This window comes from Plutella xylostella, chromosome 2 (genome assembly GCF_932276165.1).
Source record: "Plutella xylostella chromosome 2, ilPluXylo3.1, whole genome shotgun sequence".
NCBI lineage: Eukaryota > Metazoa > Arthropoda > Insecta > Lepidoptera > Plutellidae > Plutella > Plutella xylostella.
The window spans coordinates 950,623-976,235 of NC_063982.1; the positions used below are offsets into that span (position 1 = coordinate 950,623).

General features: G+C 35.2%; 2 protein-coding genes and 1 long non-coding RNA gene across 3 annotated transcripts in view; all 3 read left to right on the forward strand.

Annotated features, from left to right (window-relative positions):
- LOC105395436 overlaps positions 1 to 25,523 on the forward strand; it is a 45,591-nt gene extending 20,068 nt beyond the window's left edge. The window contains exons 7-11 of the mRNA XM_048633507.1: positions 13,949 to 14,268; positions 14,529 to 14,588; positions 15,788 to 15,812; positions 16,525 to 16,547; positions 16,662 to 25,523. Of these exons, the coding sequence (XP_048489464.1) occupies positions 13,949 to 14,268; positions 14,529 to 14,588; positions 15,788 to 15,812; positions 16,525 to 16,547; positions 16,662 to 25,454 (9,221 nt within the window). The 3' untranslated portion in view covers positions 25,455 to 25,523. The remainder of the gene's footprint in view (positions 1 to 13,948; positions 14,269 to 14,528; positions 14,589 to 15,787; positions 15,813 to 16,524; positions 16,548 to 16,661) is intronic.
- Positions 7,142 to 9,383, forward strand: LOC125491479. The gene is made up of 2 exons (XM_048633585.1): positions 7,142 to 7,626; positions 8,289 to 9,383. Exons 1-2 carry the CDS (start codon positions 7,385 to 7,387, stop codon positions 9,220 to 9,222), a joined length of 1,176 nt encoding a protein of 391 aa, XP_048489542.1. The 5' UTR covers positions 7,142 to 7,384; the 3' UTR covers positions 9,223 to 9,383.
- Positions 11,149 to 12,268, forward strand: LOC125488618. Its single transcript, XR_007266348.1, has 2 exons — positions 11,149 to 11,490; positions 11,566 to 12,268. It is a non-coding gene; the product is annotated as an uncharacterized LOC125488618 (long non-coding RNA).
- Positions 25,524 to 25,613: the final 90 nt, after the last annotated feature.

A 25,613-nucleotide genomic window follows, 5' to 3' on the forward strand; every position in this document is an offset into this window, starting at 1 on the left:
GAGTAAGGAAACTAAGGAGCTAATAATGTAAGGTTTAAAGGAGGTACGAGTACATACCGTACCCGTACCGTGTGATAATAGATAGATTAGATATTCAGTGCACCAGGGGAAACAATCCCATGTGATCAGTGTAAGAAGCTAGGGAATCAATCCCATGTGATCAGTGTAAGAAGCTAGGGAATCAATCCCATGTGATCAGTGTAAGAAGCTAGGGAAACAATCCCATGTGATCAGTCCCAGGGAACAACCCTGCTAGCGAGGCACGGGGTGGCTATAGGGGAGGTTGGAGGCCACTGGGGTGAAACCCCTAAGAACATCAGGATGATCCTTGACATTCAGACGATCAGGTTATTAGACTGATCGGTCATCACGTGTGCGTGATATTAAGTAACTAATATGTTTATGATATATCCCATATTCAGTTCGTCACCGTGATTAGTATGTTTGTACTAATCACGTTTATTAACAGTTCAGATATTCGCGTTTACTCATATATAAATAGTTTAATGGATTCGCGACATGGTGGAGATGCTGGGATCTGAGTCCAGTATTACAGCTTTGTTTGACTTGTGAGCAAATTTAAATTTACCCTGATAAGGGTTTTGCAAAATACAAGTAAATATGTTTTGAAATTTCATTATAAACATTCACCAGTGAAAGTTGTTTGATAGAAATTGGGGACTATTCTTGAGACTCGTAAGAGGTTTTATTGAAAATATAAGTACACATAAAGATTAAGATACCTACAAGTAAATTAGTTTGGTGTAGCTGTTATATTAGTAAGTAAGTCAATAGTATTTGACTTATTTGAGCATCGCTTATTGAGTATTTGATGAAATTACAAGTATAAATTGAAGTAAACATATGATATTTTAAATGATACGTGCATTAGAGTCGCTTTTAGAGTAGCGTGACATTATATTGACAAGATACCTCCAGTAGTGGATGGCATACGATATCTGAGAGGATTATGATTGGAATTTGCAGTATGTCAGTTTGCAGTTAGGAATTGATCAAATTTAGACCTGCAAATGAGCGAAGTCAGATTTGAATTTATTAGTTATGATACTGAAATAATGTGATAGTACAGTCCGTTCACCGAAATGTGACTTTTAGATAATGAGTATTGTAGACAACAATCTGTTCACTCAGCATATATTTTTCCCTGAGTAATATAGATATATTTAGTGAATTTTTGAGTAATTTATCATAGCGTGTGTGAGTAATTTACTCTTGGCACTTATTATGGTTCAGATTCAGATATTTAGTGATTGAATTAGACGCCATCGGGATAATCAAGTGGTTGCTTACAAGTTATTGGACTGCATAGATGTTATATATTTAATGCTATTAGTGATAAATGAAGCACAAATTCTACAATTTTATAGTGAAATGAAACTTGTAAAGGAGCAAGTCACAGTAAGCTAACTGTACGAGGCGAGTAGACAACAGGCGCCCGCGCTGGCGCCACCGCCCGTTTCCTTGTTATGTTACATTGTTGCGGTCTAAATAATTTGCAAAGAAATTTGTTTTTTATTGCCTATTGAATATGGTTCAGTTTAATGAAGGATTTCCCAGAAAATATTTTTTGATTTGATGATAAGTAGTACAGACTCAGGTGATGCTCTTGCTTGTGGGTACCTACCCCTTGAAATTTAGAATAACCAGTTGAAAATCTATGAGCTAAAGAATATACCTATACCAGATGTTCGGAAGGAACAGTTTGCCTTTACCAAACATTTTATAGTTCCCTGATGGATTGATAATTCGAGGATATTAGAATTAGATATCGTGAAAGTTGGTAGAACTTGTACTAAGTATATCAGTAGTCTGAGGTCGGCCGCACATACTTACAGGAGTTCCACTGAACTTCTTAGACGGTCAAGATTAATCTTTTGACATGGAGTCAAGTAATTCAATTCCAAAAATAGTACCGAATATGAATAGTGAAGTTGTCAGCTAACCAAGATGATACCCATGTATTTACTGTTCTCTGAAGTTATACTTTATAATATTGAGCTTCAAGTTATTTAGAAGTTAAATGTCTTACTTAAGTTCAATGTGAACTTTAAAATGTTTAGATTTCAGTAAGCGTGAAACTTTAGTTACAAGTGAATGGCCTTAACCAAGGAGCGACTCAGAAAAGGATCAGAATTTAAAGTACTTAGCTTATAAATCAAAGAACGTTTTTGGTGATTAATACCCAAGCAGTGTGGCCAATATGGGAGAATGAATCTCCTCTTAAAAATGAATATGATTCACATTGTGCCCAATACTGTTAAGTATGTTTGAATTGTCATTGTATTGAAACTCGTACTCTTACTGAGTATACTTACTTATACTTACATATATCTTGTCATCTTAGCAATTTCAGATAAATTCTTGCGATTTTCTTCTCAAGCAGACCAGACGTAACATAAGTCTGTATAGTTGCTTAAGTACTGTACCTTCAACCTAAAGTTTCTGAAGGTAAAGGAAAACAAACTGTAAAATTGATATACTCAGTTGGAATTAGATATAATATATGTATACTGGGTTAACTAAGACTATTATTTTTCTTTGCATATAAGTACCAAGTTGGGACACACAATTACGTGCCAACGTAAATAAGATAGGTATACCATTATAGAATGTTTATAGTAATCATAGAATTTAAAGGATCACGAGTGATCTCAGAAGTGTTAGTCAATGAGTCCGATAGGAAAATAAGTAGTTTCAGTTTCGTCAAAGTTGAAACAGTTGTACTTATGTGAGATGAAATTGATTTGTGTCTTTATAGCTGTTAGAATTATAACACAAGTAAATAAAGTAGCGCGACAACACTTGCATGGTTGCATGTTATGACCTATCAATAATAGTAAGTTTTCTAACAGTAAGTTGCCTATTCAGAGAGACCAAGTTAAGTCAGTCAATCAGAACGTTGCATTGTGGTATGTGGTATTCACCATATTTTTAAAATGAGTTATTTAGCTAATATTCAAATCTGTCGTAAAATTGGCCATTTTTATGAAAGTTCTGCTATGATTAATGTTAGAACATTCTAGTAATAGCACGTAAAATAGCCCAGTTGCAGCAAAAGCATTGCCTCTAAGAAATAAGAATTCAGATCTAGTTAAGAAGTCAATCTAGACTACTCATTGACAATATGGAATACCTACAAAGTAACTATCAAAATCTTAGTGATACATATCATTAGTGTTGCCCAAATGCAAGAACAAGACGAGACTTAGCCAGTCTTGGTCTTGGTCTTGCGCCAATACACCTGGTCTTGGTCTTGGTCTTGGTCTTGCGCCAATACACCTGGTCTTGGTCTTGGTCTTGGTCTTGCGCTCTCAGTCTTGGTCTTGGTCTTGGTCTTGCAGCAAGAGTCTTGCAAGTCTTGCAATTACCTATTAGTCTATTACTATTTATTAAAGTTTACTTTTTGATTTTAATAGATATTTTTATTCGCTATGTTTATGGTATTAGTCGTAATGCGCATAGGTCCAGTTTTTCATATTCTTTGATACAGTTTTTTGCGTCTCATAGAATTCCTAAGCGTACCTACCTATACACTGAACTGTTACACCTAACTACTCAGTAAAATAGCGCTAAGTCCTAGCTGCAAGACGCAAGAGTCTTGCAGGCTATGTCTTGTTCTTGCTCAAGTCTTGCACGGTCAGGTCTTGGTCTTGGTCTTGCTAAAAATACGCGGTCTTGTTCTTGGTCTTGGTCTTGCAAAAACGCAAGAACAAGACCAAGACTGCAAGACCAAGACTGAATTTGGGCAACACTACATATCATGTTGGTACAGTATATAAGATCGATATTAATTTAGAGTTTTACTTTACGAAACGTGATCTTAAATCCATGGTTATAACAGTACTGATATAGAGGAACATTAGATATAAGACATAGACCACCACAGACTTAAATTAGTCATCAAAGATAAAATTCAGATTCACGTTATTTTAAATACAAAATAGTTATCAAAACAAGTTTGCCATAGGTAAATAGTATGGATAACCAAGTAGTATATAAAAACATCCCTTTTATTGAGATCTGCAATATTTTTAGACTTTGTATCATTTTTAGAGTCCAATTATGTGTGGTATACAATGTATAATTGTATACATAATAATGCACATGACCTTAACTAGCATGTGGTATTGGTACTCATAAAGTAAAGTACCTACGTAAGAACAGAATTATATGTAGATATACATGTCACCAATGGAAGAAGAATTCAATAGACAGATAGACGGTAATCCTCTTTATGTTTCCTTAACATACAGATGTTATATCAGAAGAACATTGTATAAGTCAGAAGTTTAAGTAGTGTGAGTGTTGAGTGTTGAAGCAAAAGGGTACCTAAGTCTCAATTAAAATTAAAGATTAACAATTTTCATGTTAAATGTTGAGTACTTACCTAACTAGAGAACGGATGTGCAAACTGGTGCTTACGTACTATGTATTAGGCTTGAAGAAGGATACATAGAATATGTGCAACACATGTAGGTACATGTGATGCACATGATGTTGGCTGTGTTTTAGTGTGAATAAATGAAATGAATATTTGAGGCCCAATGGGGATGTAAGTATCTGAAATATTATGTAATTATAAGATAAGACAAGAAGACCTTTGTGCAAGGTATGCAGATTGGGGCATACAATTCCGGGTAAATTTTTAAATTTACAACTCAATACCGGGATTCCGGTATTGGTGCCGGTATTAGACTTCATTGTAATAAATGGCATATATTGTGTTTAAAGGTCGTGTAGGACCAAATCAAACAAGAAAAGGCAATAAAATTTAGTTTTACTTACAAAAATTGTGTAAGTATTAGAGTTTATATTTTAGAATATATATTTTTTAACATTGATTTTCGTTTACGCATGGACAACAGTAGATTTCCAACGTCCGAAAACTGCATTAAACGGTTGGAAACAAGTGGGCTTTCATGGTATATAGGAACACAAGGCTAACTATATAGTGGCGACTCTAAGGTCTTCGTGCGTGCAGCATTGAGCCCTACTACGGCGTACCTGCTATGGAGAGGAAAAACAGACCTGAAGGAGAAATCACTATGTAAATATGTGTGGTGCAAAGATGGCTTGGTAATGGTACGTAAAAATGACGGGGATAAAAAAGTGTACTATGTGCGATCAGCCAACGACATCGAAACGATCAAGAAGGAGCTGCTAAAATGAGGTATGTAAACTTACATTAAAGTTTACTCCACTTCTCTTAACTGCGACAATATTTGTTTTATATTGTCATTACAAAATATACATCTTTAATGAATAATTATGAAACAGAAGTATATGAATCAACCCACTCCACTTGGAGCGAATATACCCATGATATAAATCCTCGACAAAATAAACTACTACTTTTACATGTCAATATGACATGTAAAAGTAGTAGACGACCGAATGGCGCAGTGGTTAGTGACCCTGACTACTGAGCTGAAGGTCCCGGGTTCGATTCCCGGCTGGGGCAGATATTTGTTTAAACACAGATATTTGTACTCGGGTCTTGGGTGTTGATATTTATATTTAGTACCTATCTATCTATCTATGTATTTGTGTAGATATATCAGCTGTCCGACACCCATAACACAGGTTCTGCCTAGCTTGGGGTCGGATGGCCGTGTGTGAGATGTCCCCACATATTATTATCATATTATTATAATATAAGATCACTGATAAAAAACCATTCCCAACTAGAGTACATTATCGCCACAAGCAAGCCAACTATCCATATAATAATCGTAACTGAGTGTAATGTGAATGACCTGACAAAAACACTGTTTGGATTCAATAACTATACAATGTACACGGAGCTACGAAGCAACCGGAAAGGAGGAGGCGTTATAGTGTACGCTCATAAAAGTGTAACTTTCCTACAAATACCAGTGAATATATCTAGTTTTGAGTGCTTACTTGGTGAAGTGATAACAGCCGATGGCTATAATATGTATGTGTGTGCTATATACCGGCCCCCTAAGTTAAATATTTGCAATTTTATTAACGAACTATCAAGAGTGTTGAATAACTATCCGATAAACTCAAACTTTCTAATTGCTGGTGATATAAATATAGATATCTTGGTGTCTAGTCCGTTGGCAAGCTCTTATCAAAATACCTTATCTGAACTCGGATTCCAATCGTATATTAATCAATATACCAGAATTGAGACCACAGTAAAAGGCACATCTAAAACATGCATTGACCACATTTTCGTACGCGATACTAATGATCGAGGCGGGTACAATAACACTACCCTACACTCAGCTGTTGTGCGAAATGCACTAGCCGACCACTTCATAACCGGTCTCGCCTATATCAGTCAAAAGCCGATTGATCAAAATATAACTATAAACAAAATAGATGATAATAAGCTGAGATTGGAGCTTGACAATATTGACTGGACACCAGTATTTGATATAAATAACCCTAACGATATTCTAGATTTTATAGTGCATAAATTTAACAGTATATACGATCAATGTTGTATAAAGAAAACAATAAAAACTAATCAAAAATATAACTGTAACTGGATATCAGATAAACTTAAGCTAATGTGTAATAAAAAATCAAAATTGTTACAAATACATTTAAGTGATGTAACTAACAAACAAAATGAGATTATATACAAAAGATATAGAAATAGAACAAACAGATTTATTAATAAAGCAAAAAATAATTTTACAAAAAAAAAAATTTATGATACTTTAAGAACCCAAAAAAGATGTGGGAAATTGTTAATAGACTCACAGGTAGGATTATAAAAGCTGTAGATGACATCCTATTAAAGTCCTTTAGAATTAAAGCAAAAAACCTAGCACATAAATTCTCTCAAGATTTTGAGAAAAATGTCTCCGACATTGTAATCTCGTGTAATGAGCCATTGCTTGATGAAAATTCATATATAAATACGGCAAAAGTATCACTAAGAATTAATAAAATTAATGACATCATAGTAGAAAAACTTATTAAAAAAATTAACGACAAAAAAAGTCCAGGATACGATAAGATAAGAGCCAAAGATATAAAATACATCTCCTTCAAAATTACACCAGTTATAAAACATTTAATTAATCAATGTATAAGTACTTCGACTTACCCCGACCAACTAAAAATCGGTTTAGTCAGACCAATTCACAAAAAAGGTTGTTTTACAAATACAAATCACTATAGGCCTATTACTATACTATCTTGCGTAGATAAAATTATAGAAAAATATTTTGGACAAAAAATTAATGAGTTCTTATCGAACAATGGCATCATTCATGAGAAACAATTCGGATTCCAAAGAAAGAAGAGTACCACTCAACTTCTATCTTTGTTTACTGAGGAGGTTAATAATCACTTGAATAATAAAAGACATGTACTTGCAATCATGATTGATTTCAGCAAAGCTTTTGATACACTTAACCACGAAACGCTTTATAAAAAAATGCAGCAGAATGGCATACAGGGACCAACGCTGGATTGGTTTAAAAACTATCATACAAACAGATACAATACAGTTAGTATTGCCGGTGAGCATAGTGACCTAAAACAATCCCTACGGGGCACGGCCCAAGGGTCGGTTATTGGTCCAACTGAATATTTGATTTATGTAAACGATATGTGTAAACTATTCCAGCGTGCGTGAACATGTTTCATCATCGCCCGTAACTGTAGGAGGTGTCACCATCGAAGTTGTCGATCAGTATCCCTACCTAGGACAAGTGATCCGATTAGGTAAATCCAACTTCGATAAAGAGGTAGCTCGTAGAATCCAACTCGGATGGGCAGCGTTCGGGAAATTACGACACATCTTCACTGAAAACATACCTCAGTGTCTGAAAACAAACGTTTTCAATCAGTGCGTGTTGCCAGTGATGACTTACGGAGCCGAGACGTGGTGCTTCACCAAAGGGCTTATCCACAAGCTCAGAGTTGCTCAACGTGCTATGGAAAGGGCTATGTTAGGCGTGTCCCTGCGAGATAGGATTCGTAATGAAGAAATCCGCAGGAGAACTAAAGTTACCGACATAGCCAAAAGGATTAGCACGCTGAAGTGGCAATGGGCTGGCCACGTAGCCCGCAGAGCCGACGACCGCTGGAGTAGAAAGGTTCTGGAGTGGAGACCCCGTGTCGGCAAACGGCGTGTCGGTCGCCCCCCAACCCGTTGGTCTGATGATCTGCGGAAGGTAGCGGGAAGCCGCTGGATGCAGATGGCGGGTGACCGTTTGGGGTGGCGATCGTTAGGAGAGGCCTATGTCCAACAGTGGACTACAGAAGGCTGAGAGAGAGAGATTCCAGCGTGCTTCTGTTTACCAATTTGCTGACGACACATGTCTAATAGTAGGATGTCATGACCTAGAGGTTGCGCAATGTACAATGCAAAAAGAATTTGATCTGTTATGTAAATGGGCGCACGACGTTGGTTTATCCATCAATTATGAAAAAACTAAGTTAATGCACATTCACTCATCATACCTAAAATCTAGCATTACACCAACAATCGTAGCCCACGAACATAACTGTATGCATCTTCAACAAACACCATGTGATTGTAAGCCTCTTGAAATTGTAAAACAACATACCTACCTTGGCCTAGTAATAGACGATAAATTTAATTGGGGTCCGCATGTGGACCATGTGTGTAATAGGTTAAGAGCTATATTGGCTAAGATTAAAATTCTAAAACAAAAGATACCATACAACACCTTGAGATTACTATACTTGTCCATGGCAGACTCAATAATAAACTACGGCATAACGAGTTATGGCTATACCTATAAAACATACCTAAAACGTATTTATAACATCCAAACCAGACTGTTAAAAACAATAGTACCATTAAAAATTAAATATGAACATAGAAATAATTATGAAAACTTGTTCCAATATTGTAAAGTAATGAGTGTATATGATAAAGTAAAACTTGCAATTGTATGTGATAATCAGAATAAGATACAGTCACTTAACTTAAAGAAGAGATATGGTAGCCTACGAACTCTGCCAAAAACACCCACATTTAATATACCTAATTGTAATAACGAATACGGAAGAAGAATTTGGACGTACAGCCTACCCCATATATTAAACTCACTACCAAAAACTTTAATAAATAATGTAAGAGATGCAAATCCAAAGCAAGTTCGAAGTTTACTTAAACGTTACTATATATATGACAGATATAAGAAAGAAGGGGATGTACGTGCAGATAATTCACATCCAGAATGATAATTGTACTATGTTTGTATTGAAAAGGCACTTAATTATAACCACATAGTTATGTAAATGAGGGCAACCTTCCCAGGGATAAAAATCTCAAATATGTAAAGATTAAACCCGGGAATTACTAATTTATCCAATTAACCTTTTTTATGAAATAAACAGTTCAAATTTTAAATTTTAATTTTAATTTTTTTTAAATATCTTAATCGCTTTATTTATAGCCTAAAAGGGTCCGATCCCGGTGTTACTTCCATGCCGGTATTAACGTTCGATACCGGTATTGCGGTGTTGCATGCCCTAATGCAGATAGACAGATATGCAAATGGTAACTGTGTGCATTTTATAGTGAATGGGTACTACTATACTTGTTCAGAGTCAGAGTCAGAGTCAGAGTCAGAGTCAGAGTCAGAGTCAGAGTCAAAGTCAGAGTCACAGTCAGAGTCACAGTCAGAGTCACAGTAAGAGTCACAGTCAGTCACAGTCAGAGTCACAGTCAGTCACAGTCAGAGTCACAGTCAGAGTCACAGTCAGAGTCACAGTCAGAGTCACAGACAGAGTCAGTGGCAAAGTCAGTGCCCATTGTAATTAGAAAGGTTGAGCTAATCTATAAGTAATGAACCTACCCATACATCTGAACTTTCACAGAACATATAATTGCATATCAGTATCAGTACCAGTACCAGTAGCAGCATCAGTATCGGTGTATCACTAACCGTGTCATCAAACTCTGTATAATAACCAAGTCCAGTGTCAGACCAAGAGAGAGTTAGCCTCAGTTTAGATATACTAAAGTATCTTATTCATGATCAGTACTTCTCTTGACTTTTTATGTGGGTTTACTATCACATAATATTCCCAGCAACTTAGTCCTATTACAAATACTTGTTGCAATTAATGTTTTCAAACTTATATCATAATCTGTTAATGATAAAGAGACAGATTCTTTAATGGTATTCTAATATGAAGGGATGAAAAGACAGAATAACACTCCTAAAGTTCAGGCATACAATAAGAGTCTGATGACTATTAAGCTAATGTTTTATGGCAGACAGACATAAGTATACCTGCTTTCACTAGGTATTTCAGTAACAAAATGGATTTTGTTGTTTTGCTAGCATTTATTATCATTACCAATCTATAATAACTAGCACTGTTTATACGAATAGTCGTATGGATAACAAACTTGCCATAGGGCAACGACGTAAAAAGTCGAATACCAAATCACAATTGTTAACTTTGAACTGCTGTTAACTTCCTATATTTGCCCTTGAACCATAGTGTTGGTTCAACATTTTAACTGTCAAAGGCAATATGAAAGCATAACAATAATGATGGAGGTAACAGAATGTAAAATATTACAATACACAGAAATTTACTCTAATGCTTGTTATAAAAAAAACTAAGGCTTAGAGATGTTCAAATTAAAAGTTTTTCTGTGCCGGGGAGGGTCTTCGAACGTAGTTCAAGATAATAGCTTGTAGTAGCTAACACTCCACTTATACCAAAACAACATACATATATAACATACATATAGAATAATAAAATTGAGTTAGAGTATGGTTATAGATGAAGAGATTAATTTAGTTGTTGTAGATTGAACATTCATTTGGGATACTAATATTTATATCCTTAGAATAGCAAACAATAAATACAATATAATATAGATAAATGATGATGGCCTCCTCGTCGTATCCGACGACAGCGACCCTGTATATCTTCTCGCATGTGCTCTGATGTGGCTGGAGAATCCGAACTTGTTTTTAAACACCCGGTCACATTGGGCGCAGAATAGTTAACCGGAGTCGTTGTAAGTATACGTATAGGAGGGCTTTGGGCGAGATTTTCGAATTTGTCGTTTCGCTTCCAGGTCTTTAAGTCGGGTCGATAAGAATATGACATGATTATATTGTTTAGTGTGAAGCGTTAATTTAGCTATATGGGGGACGTGTCGACACCGAATACATTATTGTGTGTTGAAATAGTATTCTATTCTGTTCAGAGAGGTTTCTGTGCGTGGCTCTCTCGAGTGGAACCTTTGTGCATTTGCCCTTGGTTTCGGCTAGGCCAGCCACAGCTCCCGAGTAAACTGTCACAATAGTTTGTTTGCTAATTCTTATTTGATTTAAGATTATCGTTGATTGAGTATTAAGATTTAGAGTGTTCAAGTGTCTACATGCTGAAGTCAACAGGACAAATAGCTAAAAGCAGAAAATTACAGTACAGTCGTGTGTGTTATGTGACAGATATCAGTAATAAATGTAAATGCAAGAAGAGGTGTAGTAAGAGAAGAAACACTGGAGGAAGTTAGCTTAGTGCATTTTACACGATAGAAGAAGAAGAGAAGAAGAGGTGTAGTAAGAATAAAAGATAATAGAAAAATAGGATGAACTATTATTTGTAATAGAAGCCACATAGTAGAAGTATCAAATAGAACTTGCAATAGAAAATTGCTTGAATTACTGGAATGTTGTTATGGTACGAAAGGAGAAGTGCAATTGAGGAACTTGTAGCAAAGGAGCCAAAACTAGAGATTGCTACCGATGTATGCTTTATTGCTTATTAATGAAACAGGCATTAATATAGACTTAAAATCAAAACACGAAAAATTTGAGAAGGGTCTAATTTGTCGGTGGCTGATCTATACATATACTTATGACCTATATTAGAATAGGTAAAAGCGTCTCACTCATAGAAACTTTTCTCTCGGCGGGAGTGTCCCGAATTATCGGGAGTTGTACCGATTTCGACTCACAGAATAATCAAGATAATTATTCTGAGTGTAGACGAGCCTTAATATTAATATCGGCGAGTTGAGGGTAGACTAATTTTATCTACGTAAACGAGCAGCGCGGGAGCGCTTTTCACTTTTGGTGAGCAGCCGCGGTGAGCAGACGGAGAGTGAGGGAGTTATCAGTGTCGTGGGTGCGAGAGGACCCCGCGGAGCGGAGCCGAGGCGCCCAGGCTCGGGGAGCCGAGGCGGGCGTGATGGCCCGGTTCAGACAACAGCCAGTTACTGCAAGTGCGCAGCTAAGTGACCTTTCTACTTACCTTTTATATCTCGTTTATGATTGATAAGTTATACCTACACTTGATTTCTTGATGTACCAATTGTGTTTATAATGAGTAAGGAAACTAAGGAGCTAATAATGTAAGGTTTAAAGTAGGTACGAGTACATACCGTACCCGTACCGTGTGATAATAGATAGATTAGATATTCAGTGCACCAGGGGAAACAATCCCATGTGATCAGTGTAAGAAGCTAGGGAATCAATCCCATGTGATCAGTGTAAGAAGCTAGGGAATCAATCCCATGTGATCAGTGTAAGAAGCTAGGGAAACAATCCCATGTGATCAGTCCCAGGGAACAACCCTGCTAGCGAGGCACGGGGTGGCTATAGGGGAGGTTGGAGGCCACTGGGGTGAAACCCCTAAGAACATCAGGATGATCCTTGACATTCAGACGATCAGGTTATTAGACTGATCGGTCATCACGTGTGCGTGATATTAAGTAACTAATTTGTTTATGATATATCCCATATTCAGTTCGTCACCGTGATTAGTATGTTTGTACTAATCACGTTTATTAACAGTTCAGATATTCGCGTTTACTCATATATAAATAGTTTAATGGATTCGCGACACCATGTGTGCACGGGGCGACCGCGTCTGCGGTGGCCGCCCGGCGGTTTCCATTCTCGCTCTCGGCTCCTTTTCTGATTGTGTGGCCAATCCATCTCCATTTTCGCAATTTCGCTTGTGAAGGCCCTCTGTACCACTGGGGTACCATAGGACAGCAACATGTATAAAGGGGCCAATTTTTTTTTTGGGTTTTGTTTTATTGGCTACCATATAAAAAGTCCTAAATATAGTCAAAGTATCTTATTAGTTATGTTAAATACAGGGTGTTGCAAAAAGGGTATACTTACTAAGCCGAAACTTACATGTGCAATTCTGCATCATGTCATGGTATATCTAACTTATCTAAGCCCTAAAATGAAATCGGAATTTTATTTCAAAACTTGCGGAAAAAATACCCTTTTTGCAACACCCTGAATAATTCAATTCGATTCACTTCACAGAAGAGTTGTTAATTTATACGTAATTTTGAAAACCATTATATTTTAATACATTTAATATTATTACTTATTATTTTCTGCACTCATTGGAAGCAAAAATGACCTAAACCATAAAATCAATCAAAAACCTTCTCTAATTTAATAATTTACGGTGAGAGGCAAGATGAAGTAAGAGTAGACTCGAGCTAATTGTATTCTTCTTCTGTATGTAGGTATCAACAAAAGATTTCTCGGGAAAACTACAAATTTTGGCCAGATTTAGTAGTAGTTTGCTATAAAAGTCCATGCTCACAAGAATGGAGTAAAATGCTTATGATCGCTGATCTATCTAATAGAAATATTAATTAAATTAATTGTCTTTATAGTATTTTTTCACTAACCAGTTTTTTCGACCTCTGGCGACCCCCCTACAGAAGCTTCGCGACCCCCCAGGGGGTCGCGACCCACAGGTTGAAAAACACTGGGCTAGTCTATCAGCCCTCCAAGGTATATCGTTGACTTTTGGGACACCCTGTATATTGGTCCAAAAATAAAGAATAAAACTAAAATATTTATTAATATTTCTTGCAGTAGGTCTTTCGTAAGTAGGTATGTATTATGTACCTAAATAAAAAAAAGAATATTTTATCTATCTATACCTATCTATCTTCTTACAGCTAACAGACCATCTCCTTACGCGAAAGTTAATATAAGAACATACCGCGCAAAAATCAGGCAATATAAACTATTGCACTTGCTAAAAAACTATAATTTTACCACTGGAGCTCAGAATGATCATTTCAGATCTCAGAATAAACGATCGGAGAGGAAGTATTCGGATAAAACGCCGGATCAATTGAATGATGAGTTGAGTTATTCATACGACTATTTCAATGTTGGCAAAAATAAGAGACTTAGGAAAATGCAAGTCTACCTATCGGATGATGTCGGCAACAGTATTAAAACGAATGATGGTAGCAAAACTGATAAGCTGATTGTGAGTATTTTTGTTGCTGCCTTTAAGATAAGCGTCTGGCTATCGATTTTTTATAAATGAAAAAATACGACGTTGAGAATGCCGATGAAGTCAACGCGCTTGTGTGAATTTTTAAACAAAGAATAGTTAATGCGATGCGTCCGTTTCTACGATGCCAAAGGTGGAATGCTTACCTTGGCATTATTATAAATGAGGAAGCGCTGTGTGTACGATGTTCACTTATAAAAGTGCACCCTGTAATAATCTATTTCTGTTTTCAGATGTGTCCGGCCCTCAACAAGCGCTATTGTAAACATTTACAACTCTACCACAACAAACGGGTAAGTCTGAATTATGGTGCTTACAATACAATACTCTTTCATCATCATCATCATCATCATCAGCCTTCTATCGCCCACTGTTGGGTATAGGCCTCCTTATTTGTACGCCAATTCTTCCGGTCCTGTGCCTACATACTCTTTATTTGCACCAAAATAGAACAACATCCTTACTTCCTTACTAATATTATAAATGCGAAAGTAACTGTGTCTGTCTGTCTGTCTGTCTGTTACTCTTTCACGCCAAAACTACTGAACGGATTTGAATGAAATTTGGTATACATATGGTCTAGACCCTGGGAAAAAACATAGGCTACTTTTTATCCCGGAATTCCCACGGGAAAACTATTTAGGGCGAAGCGAAGCGCGCGGGAACAGCTAGTACAAAATAAAACTTAAATATAAAAACAGTACAAAGAGGCGGCCTTATTGCTTATAGCAATCTCTACCAGACAACCTTCGGATGGAAGAGAGTTATAAAAATAAAAATTGGATTAGAGGTAGCTGAGGTGCAAGTGCTTGCTTACATAAAGAATCGGGTTCCCTGTATCTACCCGTACCGGTAACTTGATTAGGTATGCGAACTGAGAGATTTAAAACCGGGAAATGCTCTAGCGCACTCGCAGAAAGATGACAGCAGGTTACCGGTACGGGTAGATACAGGGAACCCAGTCTCTCTATGTAAGCACCCTTACTAGCGTTTCTCACCGACACACTAAGGTCCGTTTTTTTTATCAGTTTTAAATCAACCATTGGTTAGAATTCTTTTATTTCTTTCAATATTTATTATAATATGACGACCGAATGGCGTGACGACCGAATGGTGTAGTGGTTAGTGACCCTGACTACTGAGCCGAAGGTCCCGGGTTCGATTCCCGGCTGGGGCAGATATTTGTTTAAACACAGATATTTGTTCTCGGGTCTTGGATGTGCCCGTAAAATGGCAATAGGCCCGCCCCCTATTACATTGGGACTAACATAACACTCTGGCGAAAAGTGGGTGCAGCAATGCACCTCTGCCTACCCCGCAAGGGAGAACATTAGTACAAGGCGTGAGTGTGTGTGTGTGTGTGTGTATCAATCGATTTAATAACTTAATTAATTTTGATTTATTCGTAAGTTCCATTCTTAGATTAGGCTAGTAACTTTGATTTCTTTGGTTGATTATTTATTTTTGTTTATTGATTTTGTGTATTTTTCAGACTTGCGCGAAACATTTATGCAAAGGTTACTATTTTTTTAATTGGTTAAATAAAATAGCTATGCAACTATTAACATACTTTTTAAAATATGTAATCCATTGACTTAAATATTACTAGCGTAAGGACCGGCCCAACCGCTCTAGAAAATGACACCCTCGCATTGGCCCTAAAATCTCATAAATCCATCATAATTTGTATGAATAAAGAGTCGTTTACCCAGTGCGAGCTGCTGCCTGGCCAGTAGACAGCTACTCGGTATGTGTACTCGTACGCCAGTAGCTCGGCTCTCCTTTGCTGTCTACACGACACCCAGTCGAGTCGCGGCGTAGTACACAAAAAACACGGGTTCCACTCACAACTCTCCAGCTGGCACTGGCGAGCTACTGCCGAACGCGTCCAAACGATGCGAGCGACGGCCGAGCCGCTGTCATGGGCGAGTTGCTGCCGGCGAGCAGGCGAGTGAAAACAAAAAATATTGAAGTAACTCGGATGCGAGCTACTGACCAACTCGCACGTACGAGTTACTCGTAAGTTACGTCCAAACAGTGCGAGTTACTGCAGTGCAGCTACTCGGAAGGCCGACTTGTACGCTAGCTCGCACTGTGTAAACTAACCATTAGCCAGCACGCTGGTGTCATTTTATTTTGACAAAACCTTCGTTTAGTTTAGTATTCGTATTCGTATCCTTCGTTTTTAAATCATTTTTGTACTTAATCATACTTTTTCTACCTTTTCAGCGGCATGTCAGGACCCCGAGCCGGTAAATATATAAATATTATTTTGCAGTAAAAATCTATAATCTATTTACTGTTACTTTCATTAACTAAGGTAGTCACGGACTAAAAAACGTTTAATTGTGTTTTGTTTCTGGCAGAAAAACTTGCTCTACAAAATAGCAATGAACATCTGTTGCAAATGTCAGAAGAAGCTACCGTGTGACTGTTTCCCGGCAAAAAAAACTAACAAGAACTTCAATACAATCATTGAAGACAGAGTCAGTGAGTGGGCAGATGACGTACCTGTTTATATGAACGAATCGCCCGAGGGCAAAATCAAAAGGAGACTTCTTATTCACAAACTAAAAGAAACCCTCAAAAAGTTACCCAAAGACTACCAATTTTTGGAGCTTGCCAGAAGTGAAATCAAAGAAGTAGTCAAAAATATGCCTATGTGGCGCCCAAACGGTGCACAAGACAGAGATAACCTCATGAATAATTTAACTACGGCACTAGTTGAAAAATTAGTCAATTTAAACGCAGGTCTTGTTGGTAAAATTGAATCAGTATTCAATGATGTTCCATTCAAAGATACGGATACACAAGGCAGATATATCAAGAAGAAAAAAGAGATAGAAAATCCTGTGCATCAAATTAAAGTCCTAATAGAAGAAGATTGCAATGATGAAAAATTTAAAGATAAATTACAATCAAATCTTCATGGCATACTAAACGAATTACCATTAGATCTATCTAAAGAAGATATTGATGAAGAAAAAGCTTTAGAGAAAATTACTAGTAAAGTAGCCAACGAGTTAAATAATATTGCTCTTGAGTATAAAGAGACTAAACTAGCTGACACTATGGATAAATTAAGAGTACAAGGAAGTGAAGTGTGGGTTAATCCAGAGGAAGATTCTCTAAACAGTTATATATTTGAAGAGAGAATCATATGGGATGTCATAGAAAAGACTCCTGCGCTAGCCCAGATAAGCAAGACTCACATAAATGATATGGTTAAAAAACTAGCAGACCAATTACACCCACTTGGTCTAGATGCAAAAGATAAAAAGAGTTTAACTGCGCGAGTGAACAGTTTTTTAGAAAAGATTTGTAATAAAACTCAGACTCAAATAAAAGCTAGTGACAAAAATTATTTCGTTGAAAATATTTTACAGGAATTAGAATTTAAAATTCCTAACTTAACGCCACTAAGCGTTGAACAACTTATATGGGACGTTATTGAAAAAACGCCAGAGTTAGCAAGTGTCTCAAAAACAAATCTGAGAAACCATGTAAATCTATTAGCTTTTACTGTTAATGGAATGAATTTAGAAGACACTGATACCGAAAGTGAAGCTAAAAACGCCATATCATTGTTTTTAGACTCACTTTCAAAAAAGTCTGTTATACAACTTACAGAAGAAACGACTGAGAAAATTGCAAATGATCTACTGAATGCCATCAAAATACATAAACCTAAATTAGACATACCTGACGATGAATTGCGAATATGGGATGCTATTGAAAATATACCAGAATTTGCAGATGTACGTAAATCGAAAATAGAAAACATGATTAATACACTATCAAAAAAAATACGCATTTTATACAATAACGATGCTGATGAGGTTGAATTCAAACAAATATTAAGACCAGTTGTTGATAACTTATTAGAAAATACGCAATGGGAAAAGGATGATCAAAAAAAGGAACTGTTGACACAAACTATTTATATCGGAGTAGCTCGACCGAAAGGTGCCGTAGAAGAACATATTTTATGGGAGGCTATAAAAGAATTGCCAGGATCAAGTAAAATAAATAAGTCAAATATGGATAGTTTAATTAAAGAAATTGCAATTGATATTCACGGCATTACCAAAAAAGTCGATGGCAATGGAAGTTCTAACACGGAACTGCAAGACAGAGTTAGCAATTATTTACAAGTAATTTCGATGAAAATTGGAAGAAAAATTGATGATGAAGAAAAAAACAAATTTATACAAACTGTTTGTAATAAAACAAAGGCAGCTAGTGTTCACAGCAAAGAGGAAGAACGGTTAATATGGACATCAATCAAGAAAATTCCTGAATTCAATGATATTCCCCGCCATGAAATACGAGATATGGTTAAAAGCTTAGCAATTAAATTACATGGATACACAATAGGCATCCCAAATTTAGACCAAACTGACCGGATAGAAAGCTTTTTGAATAAAATATCAAAAAAATACAACCAACCATTAAATTCATATACTAAAAATAAGTTCACAAAAAAAATTATAAGACACTCTAAAATAAGTGCAGAAGAACAACAAATTTGGGATATAATTGAAAATACACCAGATTTAGCTACTATTCCCAGATCTGAAATAAGTCCTATGGTTAAACAAGTAACGAATGAAATACAAAAAATTAAATCTGAAGAGGATAGTGAAGATATTCAGGCAGAAATTCAAAAGAAGATTTCTAATTTCTTCAAAATATTACTACATAAATATGATTTGAAATCTTCTATTATTCGTGAAGAAAAACTACTTCGGGACAAAATAGATAAGGCTCCTGAATTAACAGAGATTCACAAAGAAGATATAAAGAAACCAGTTCAAATGCTTGATAATAATATAAAACGTACCGATGATGAAGAACTTGGTGGTATTGAAAATGAAACAAATACTGTTTTTCACGAAGTAGCAACCAAATCAGCCAACACATTAGATTCTAAGAAAGTACATAAATTGTCAAAAGACTTTACTTCACAACTTGTTCAACAAAATAAAGATATGAATGAATCTATGAAGCAGAGACTGGATACATCAATAGCAAGCTTGAATAAAACATCGATCAGGGTAAAAGATGAAAATGGTATTGTAAGATTAAATAATAACATTAACGTTGAAAAACAAAAATATATTGAAGCGGAAGTAGCATTGAGTATGTTTAAACAAAATCCGAAATTTTCAAACATTCCTGAAAATACACTTAAAGATATAATAAAGAAGCATATAGGTCAATATTATTACTCAAAAGCATCAGATGTAATAGAAAAGCTACTTCAAAATATTGTTACTACAACTGGGTGTGATATTGATTCACAAGAGACAGAAGATTTCATTAATACTTTCAGTACAAAATTCTATGATAAAATGTTAGTCATAAAGAAAGAGAACATAGTATTTGACAAATTAAAAGATGCATTTGGGGAAATTAATCACATGGAACCTCAAGATGAAATAAAAGAAATAATGGCTGTTTTGCATTTATTAGATGAAAAAGAAATTACTAAAGATATTGAGTTAGAAAAGATTAATATTGTTCAAAAAATCATTCGCCTTTATTCAGATAAAAGTGGACATATTATTGATCATAAGTTACGTAATAAATTAACTCAAGAAATACTAAATGACATACATTTACTATCGGCATCTATGCGGAAGGAAGAAATGATTTGGGATGTTATAAACAGTACACCTGAATTAAAAGATATATCAAAAGATAAAATCACAGAAATAGTTGTTACTCTAAGTAAACTATTGCCTGATATACATGTAGATGGAGCTGACTGTGAAATAACCAGCGAGGTTCAAGACAGAATAGGCTGTTTGTTACGGGATATTGCAAGAATTACTGATACAAAAATTAATTCACAAATAAAGATTAAAGTAGCGAACACGTATATACAAACAGCGGCAAACCAAGCAAGAGTAGTTGCAAATACAGAATTGCTTTGGAACATAATTAAAAGTATGCCACAATTAGCATCGATTGAAGAAACAGAAATAAAAGATTTAGTCAAAAAGCTTGCCTTAGACATCAGCAATGCAAATTTAACAAAATTAAAAAAACATGAATTAGTGAATGACTTCATAAAAAATGTTTTTATTGAAACAAGCACCAATTTTGATGGAAAGTTACAAAAAGAACTTTCTGAACATTTTATAAACAAATTACAAACCAAATCGGAAGCTCTAGAGAATGAAATAATCATATGGGATATATTAAACAACACGTCTGGTCTGGACAATATTAAAAACGATGAAGTCCGAGATGCCATAAGAAAGCTCGCATCTGAGTTACCAGATAAAGAAGGTACCACAGAGGACTTAATTCAAGTTGTGCGAGATTTACTTACCGAGGTTTCAACCAAAGCCGTCATCAAATTAAATTCCGAGCAAAGAGAAAAAATTGCGAAAGAATTTGCTACAAAAAAGCACGAACATACTTTCAAGTCTGATGAAAATAGTTTAGTGGCGTCTACTAATAAATCAAATAACACTTATAAATTAAATGGAAGTGATCTTGCAAACCCATACAAAATTCAAGAAAATACTTCTAATGTCTCAGAAGAAAATAATATAATAGGTAAAATATCAAATGATGTAATTTCCGAAAACAAGATTAGTGAAGGTATAGAGCCCAAAGAACCGCAACAAGTGGATGCCTTAAAACCAAATAATTTAAGAAATCCTACTGATTCAAATGCTTTTCTTGAAAAACATGAACATTATTATAGAGCTGGCTCGGAAAAAGATGGAGGATTTACTGACAAAATAAAGGAACGGTTCGTTCTAGATAGACTTATTAGTACATTCGGATATATCAATGAAGACATAGTAGATTTAATTTGGAAACTGGCTGCTGATCTTCAGTTTTTGAAACCAACGGATTCAAATAAAACTGTATTGTTGGAAAAGCAAGAATTAATAAGATGTTTTCTACAAGATGTTTCCGCAAAGTATGATCATAAAATTGATAGCGAGACTTTTAATACCTTAACACATAAATTCATGAGATACTTACTATGTGAATGCCATGAATCCGGACTAATTCACTCTAATCAAAATAACAGCACCATTAAAAATGACGCTATAAAATCAAACATAACGAAAATACAACGTCAAATTTATATTGAAAATGAAAATAATGTCAATGGTTTTGCCAATAAGGGTAATCTGAGAGGAACATCAGAATTAGAAAAAAGTATATTCACAAAACTATTGGAAACATTTGGCCACATTGATGGCTCTGATGATGTACACGATTTGATCAAGACCTTGATTGCTAAGATATTTTCATTAAAAAATAAAACATCGTCCAACAACTTATGCATGGTGAAAAATGAAGTTATTCAGAAATTCGTTACAGATATTGCTGCGAGATATAACTTCCAAATTTACAATGATGATATGAACAAGTTACTAGACGACATAAATAATTTATTTGGAAAGCAAACAAATAGAAACATGTTCTATGTTAATGATAAAAAACTTGCTCATAAAATGCAACTTATATGGAAAAAAACTAAAACTATATTTGATGATATCAATGAAGTAGAAGTAAAAGATTATATTAGACAAGTTGCTACTGATTTGATTATATTAGATGAAAAAGGTTCGACAGAGAGTTTACAAATCGAAAAAGAAATAATAATGACCAAGTTTATAAACAAAGTTGCAGTTTTATCGGATAAATCTATGACCACACAGGCTCAAAATAAGTTAGCTGCAGATTTTATTTCCTACTTGAAATGCAAATGTGCCAAATCAGAAGAAAAGCAAAATCATTCCAATAGTTCCAACTCATTACAGAATCATAACATAATGAAGTATTCTGAAGGAGTTCAAACTGATTCAAACCATAAACCTTCTTATGGAAAAAATGGAAATAATCTTCTAAGACCCTCTCTGACTGTCACTGATACCACAGTGAATTCAAATATTTTAAAAGAAAAAGTGACCGATGCAGAAAAAGGAAGCAGTATTCTAGACTACATGCCTTACCATAGCAAAAAAATATGTAGGTGTCACTCAATTGTTCCTGAACAAAATCAAAAATATAGAGACCAAGATAAGATTTCATTACAAGCGCCTAGAAGTAGTCCTGAATACGAAGGGCTAAACAATTCTCAAACTAAAATTTGTGAATCATTAGAGACGAAGCCTTTGAGTATGCAAGTTAAAGAAGAAACAAAGAAACCAAATTATATGAAAAATGGAAGTTCTCATGGATATCCATATAAAGATGAACCAGAAGACGCATCTCCATCTAAATTTGATTTTAAATATAACCAAGAAAATATTGATATACCTAAAGTAGTAAATATATGCCCAAATCGAGCGTTAGCTCTTATGACAAAAGGAAATGATGACACCATTTTTAAAGATAACTGTTATCCTGAAAGAAAATGTAAGACCTGTTCACAGATAAAACAATCAGAAACACAAACGGAACATAACATATGGAATATCATAAATAATATTAGGAGCAGATCTGACTCATTTGATTCAATAAATACTAAACTTAGACCATTAATTGAAAAATTAGCTCTTAAAATAGACGGCCAAGACAGTGTACAGGCACAGCAGGAAATCAAGAAATTTGTAAATTCGATTTCAAAAATACTAAGTAATAAAAACTCTTTGAGAGTAATAGAAAATAGTCTGTTACAATTGGTTACAACTGACACATCACACCTACGAAAGAAATGGGAAAAGCACAATGTCATAGAAGACAGATCAAAAAAACTTCAAGAAACTATAGATCGTTTTTCCCAAGTAGTTGAACGTAAGAATGATAATATCGCAACAAAACAGCGTAAACTATTGCAAATAAAAAGTTTAGCTGAAAAAATCAATGAAATTGACTTCCAACCGGATCTAGGAGATGAGGAAAAACAAGCAATGATAGAAGATGAAATATCACAATTTGCAAGGAAATTATCTATCGGTCACACGAATGATTCAAAGGAATTACTTCAAAAAACTCTTAACGAAGAGTGGAAAAAGATAGGAAAACATAATGTAAGTAAGAAACAATACGCGGAAACTTATCAGATACCTGAATATACTACAAATCTTGAAGCAGCTATACAAAACTGGCTAAGAAAATTTGAAGTTGATGTAGAAATCATGGAAAATTTACCTATTGTTCTGGCTTCTGACTTTGATGAGTGGAAAAATGAAAGAGATCCCGACAAAAAGTCTAAATCTGCATTACAGAGAATATTAATTGATCGAATCAAAGACGCTTTAGATGTAGATGAAACAAATTCAATTTTAGAGCATGTTGAGAGTTTAATAAATATGATTAATAAAATAATAAAAGTCGATAAACGAATTAATACAAAAAAGGACACCACTACTACTACTACTCTATCAGAAAAAACTATCGATCCATTGTGTCAAGAAATACAAAATTGGGTGGAATTGCTTCCGCTTCGAGCAAATAGTTCTCAAGAAAAAAGTAACATTAATGAAACAAAAAAATACTTAACAAAACGATTATCTCAAAAGGTAGTTGCATTAAATATGAATCCAGAAATATTTAATGACGATTTCCTTTATGGAATTACTCTTGATGATGAAATAGATGAAGTTTTGGCTACAATACCATCCAATCAAAAATTAGAAGGATCCAAAAGTGAACACAAAGAAAACATCATAATTAAATTAAAAGAAATCCAAGAAAAAACCAAAGACAGTTTAGCAGGAAAAAAATACAAAATCGACTTACGTACTAAAATAACAGGAATGTTACCGAGTTATGAAAATTTTACAATCCAGCAACAAGCTGTATTTGAAATATTTATAAATGACTTGGTCGATATTTTTATCCAATCGACTTATGAATATAATCGTATAGAAGATCGAAACAAAGAAGTTTACAATTTTATTAAAAGTGATAGGAATGCTAAAACGGTTTATGCTAAAGCGAGTTCAGAATTAACATATAACATTGATGAATTTTCAAATGAAATAGTAAAAACTTTAGAAAAAGTCCCGTTACCAATTGAAACTGCTCTCAAATCTGAAGTTAAACAAATAAAAATGAAAAATACTATTGGTGACTTAGTCAAGAACTTACCTTTTGATCATAACCTCGATATGACTGACCTTGTCAAATTGAATAAAATGTTGTATGTTTTAGTTAATCGTTTGCATGCGATTGAAGCAGAGAATGCAAGCCCTCATCCGTCAAGTTACTACAATTTAATTAAAGCCGAAATATGTAAATGGCTACAAAAGCTTCCACTTAAAAATAAAGATGATGCTAATGACATTGCTGAACAAATAACTAAAAGAATCAAAGATACAGAACTAGCTAGAAAGCCAATTAAACAACGTACCGAAGACCAATACAAATCAACTTTAGCTGAAAAAGACAAAGCACTATTAGAAAAAATAAAACAAAGATTACAAACCAATAACTATGGTAGACTTTCAACGGATTCCACAGACGTTATCTACGAAGACTTCGTAGTAGATAAAAGCAAATACACTATAAACGATAACAATGACCCAGCTTTGCCTGATGATGAAAATGATCCTGCTCAGAACCAACAAACTCAAACTACCAGCTCATCGCAGACCCCCACATGTATTTGCCCAAAACCTAAAGAATACACAACAGCACGACCACAGCCTGCTAAAAACAGAATACCTGCTCACAGAACTACAAGCCCAACTCAGCCTGAATTTCTTCCAGAGTCGATTCATTTCCGAAAACCGCCTTGCAGTCGGGATCCACCGCATTTGCGACAACCCTGCGACCCTGAAAACCCCATTTGCGGGTCTTGGCCTTCGCCTTGTTTCACAGATGCTTCCAAGAAAACCCTCACAAGGAGACAAAGCCCTGGTGGCCAGTCCAAGAGATACACACACGATCAAGAACCTAAAAAGCCTCGTGCTAAGACTGCAGCAAATAAAAGGAGAAACTTCCCAGCAGGATTAAAAATAAGGGATGAATTAGGTAATGAAAATACTGAAGATAAATCTAAAGGCATTTCAAGAGGACATCGAGAGGAATCAGTGGATAGAAGAATCACAAAAGGCAGTGCCGAATGCACATGCCCTATTGGCCAGTTAAACAAACAAAAGATCTACAGATACGCAGGCACTTTTCGGTGTGACGGTGCCGGTCCTTTCCCAAGCTTTTTATATTTTCCAGAATGAGTGTGATCTGGATGAAAGTGTGATGTTTTTATATTGTGTTTTTTTTCTGATTAAACTTTTTTTTCTATTTTTATTGTTTTATTTAACTATTTTTCTGAAGTTTTGGGGTTTAGTATGTTTGTAGGAGCGGGATAGGCACTTTGGCAAAGGCGATTGATT

Coding starts and splice junctions, on each gene's coding strand:
- LOC125491479 (XM_048633585.1), top strand. CDS start 7,385: ATGATTGATTTCAGCAAAGCTTTTGATACACTTAACCACGAAACGCTT. Junction 7,627..8,288: donor GTAAACGATATGTGTAAACT/ATTCCAGCGTGC, acceptor TGAGAGAGAGAG/ATTCCAGCGTGCTTCTGTTT.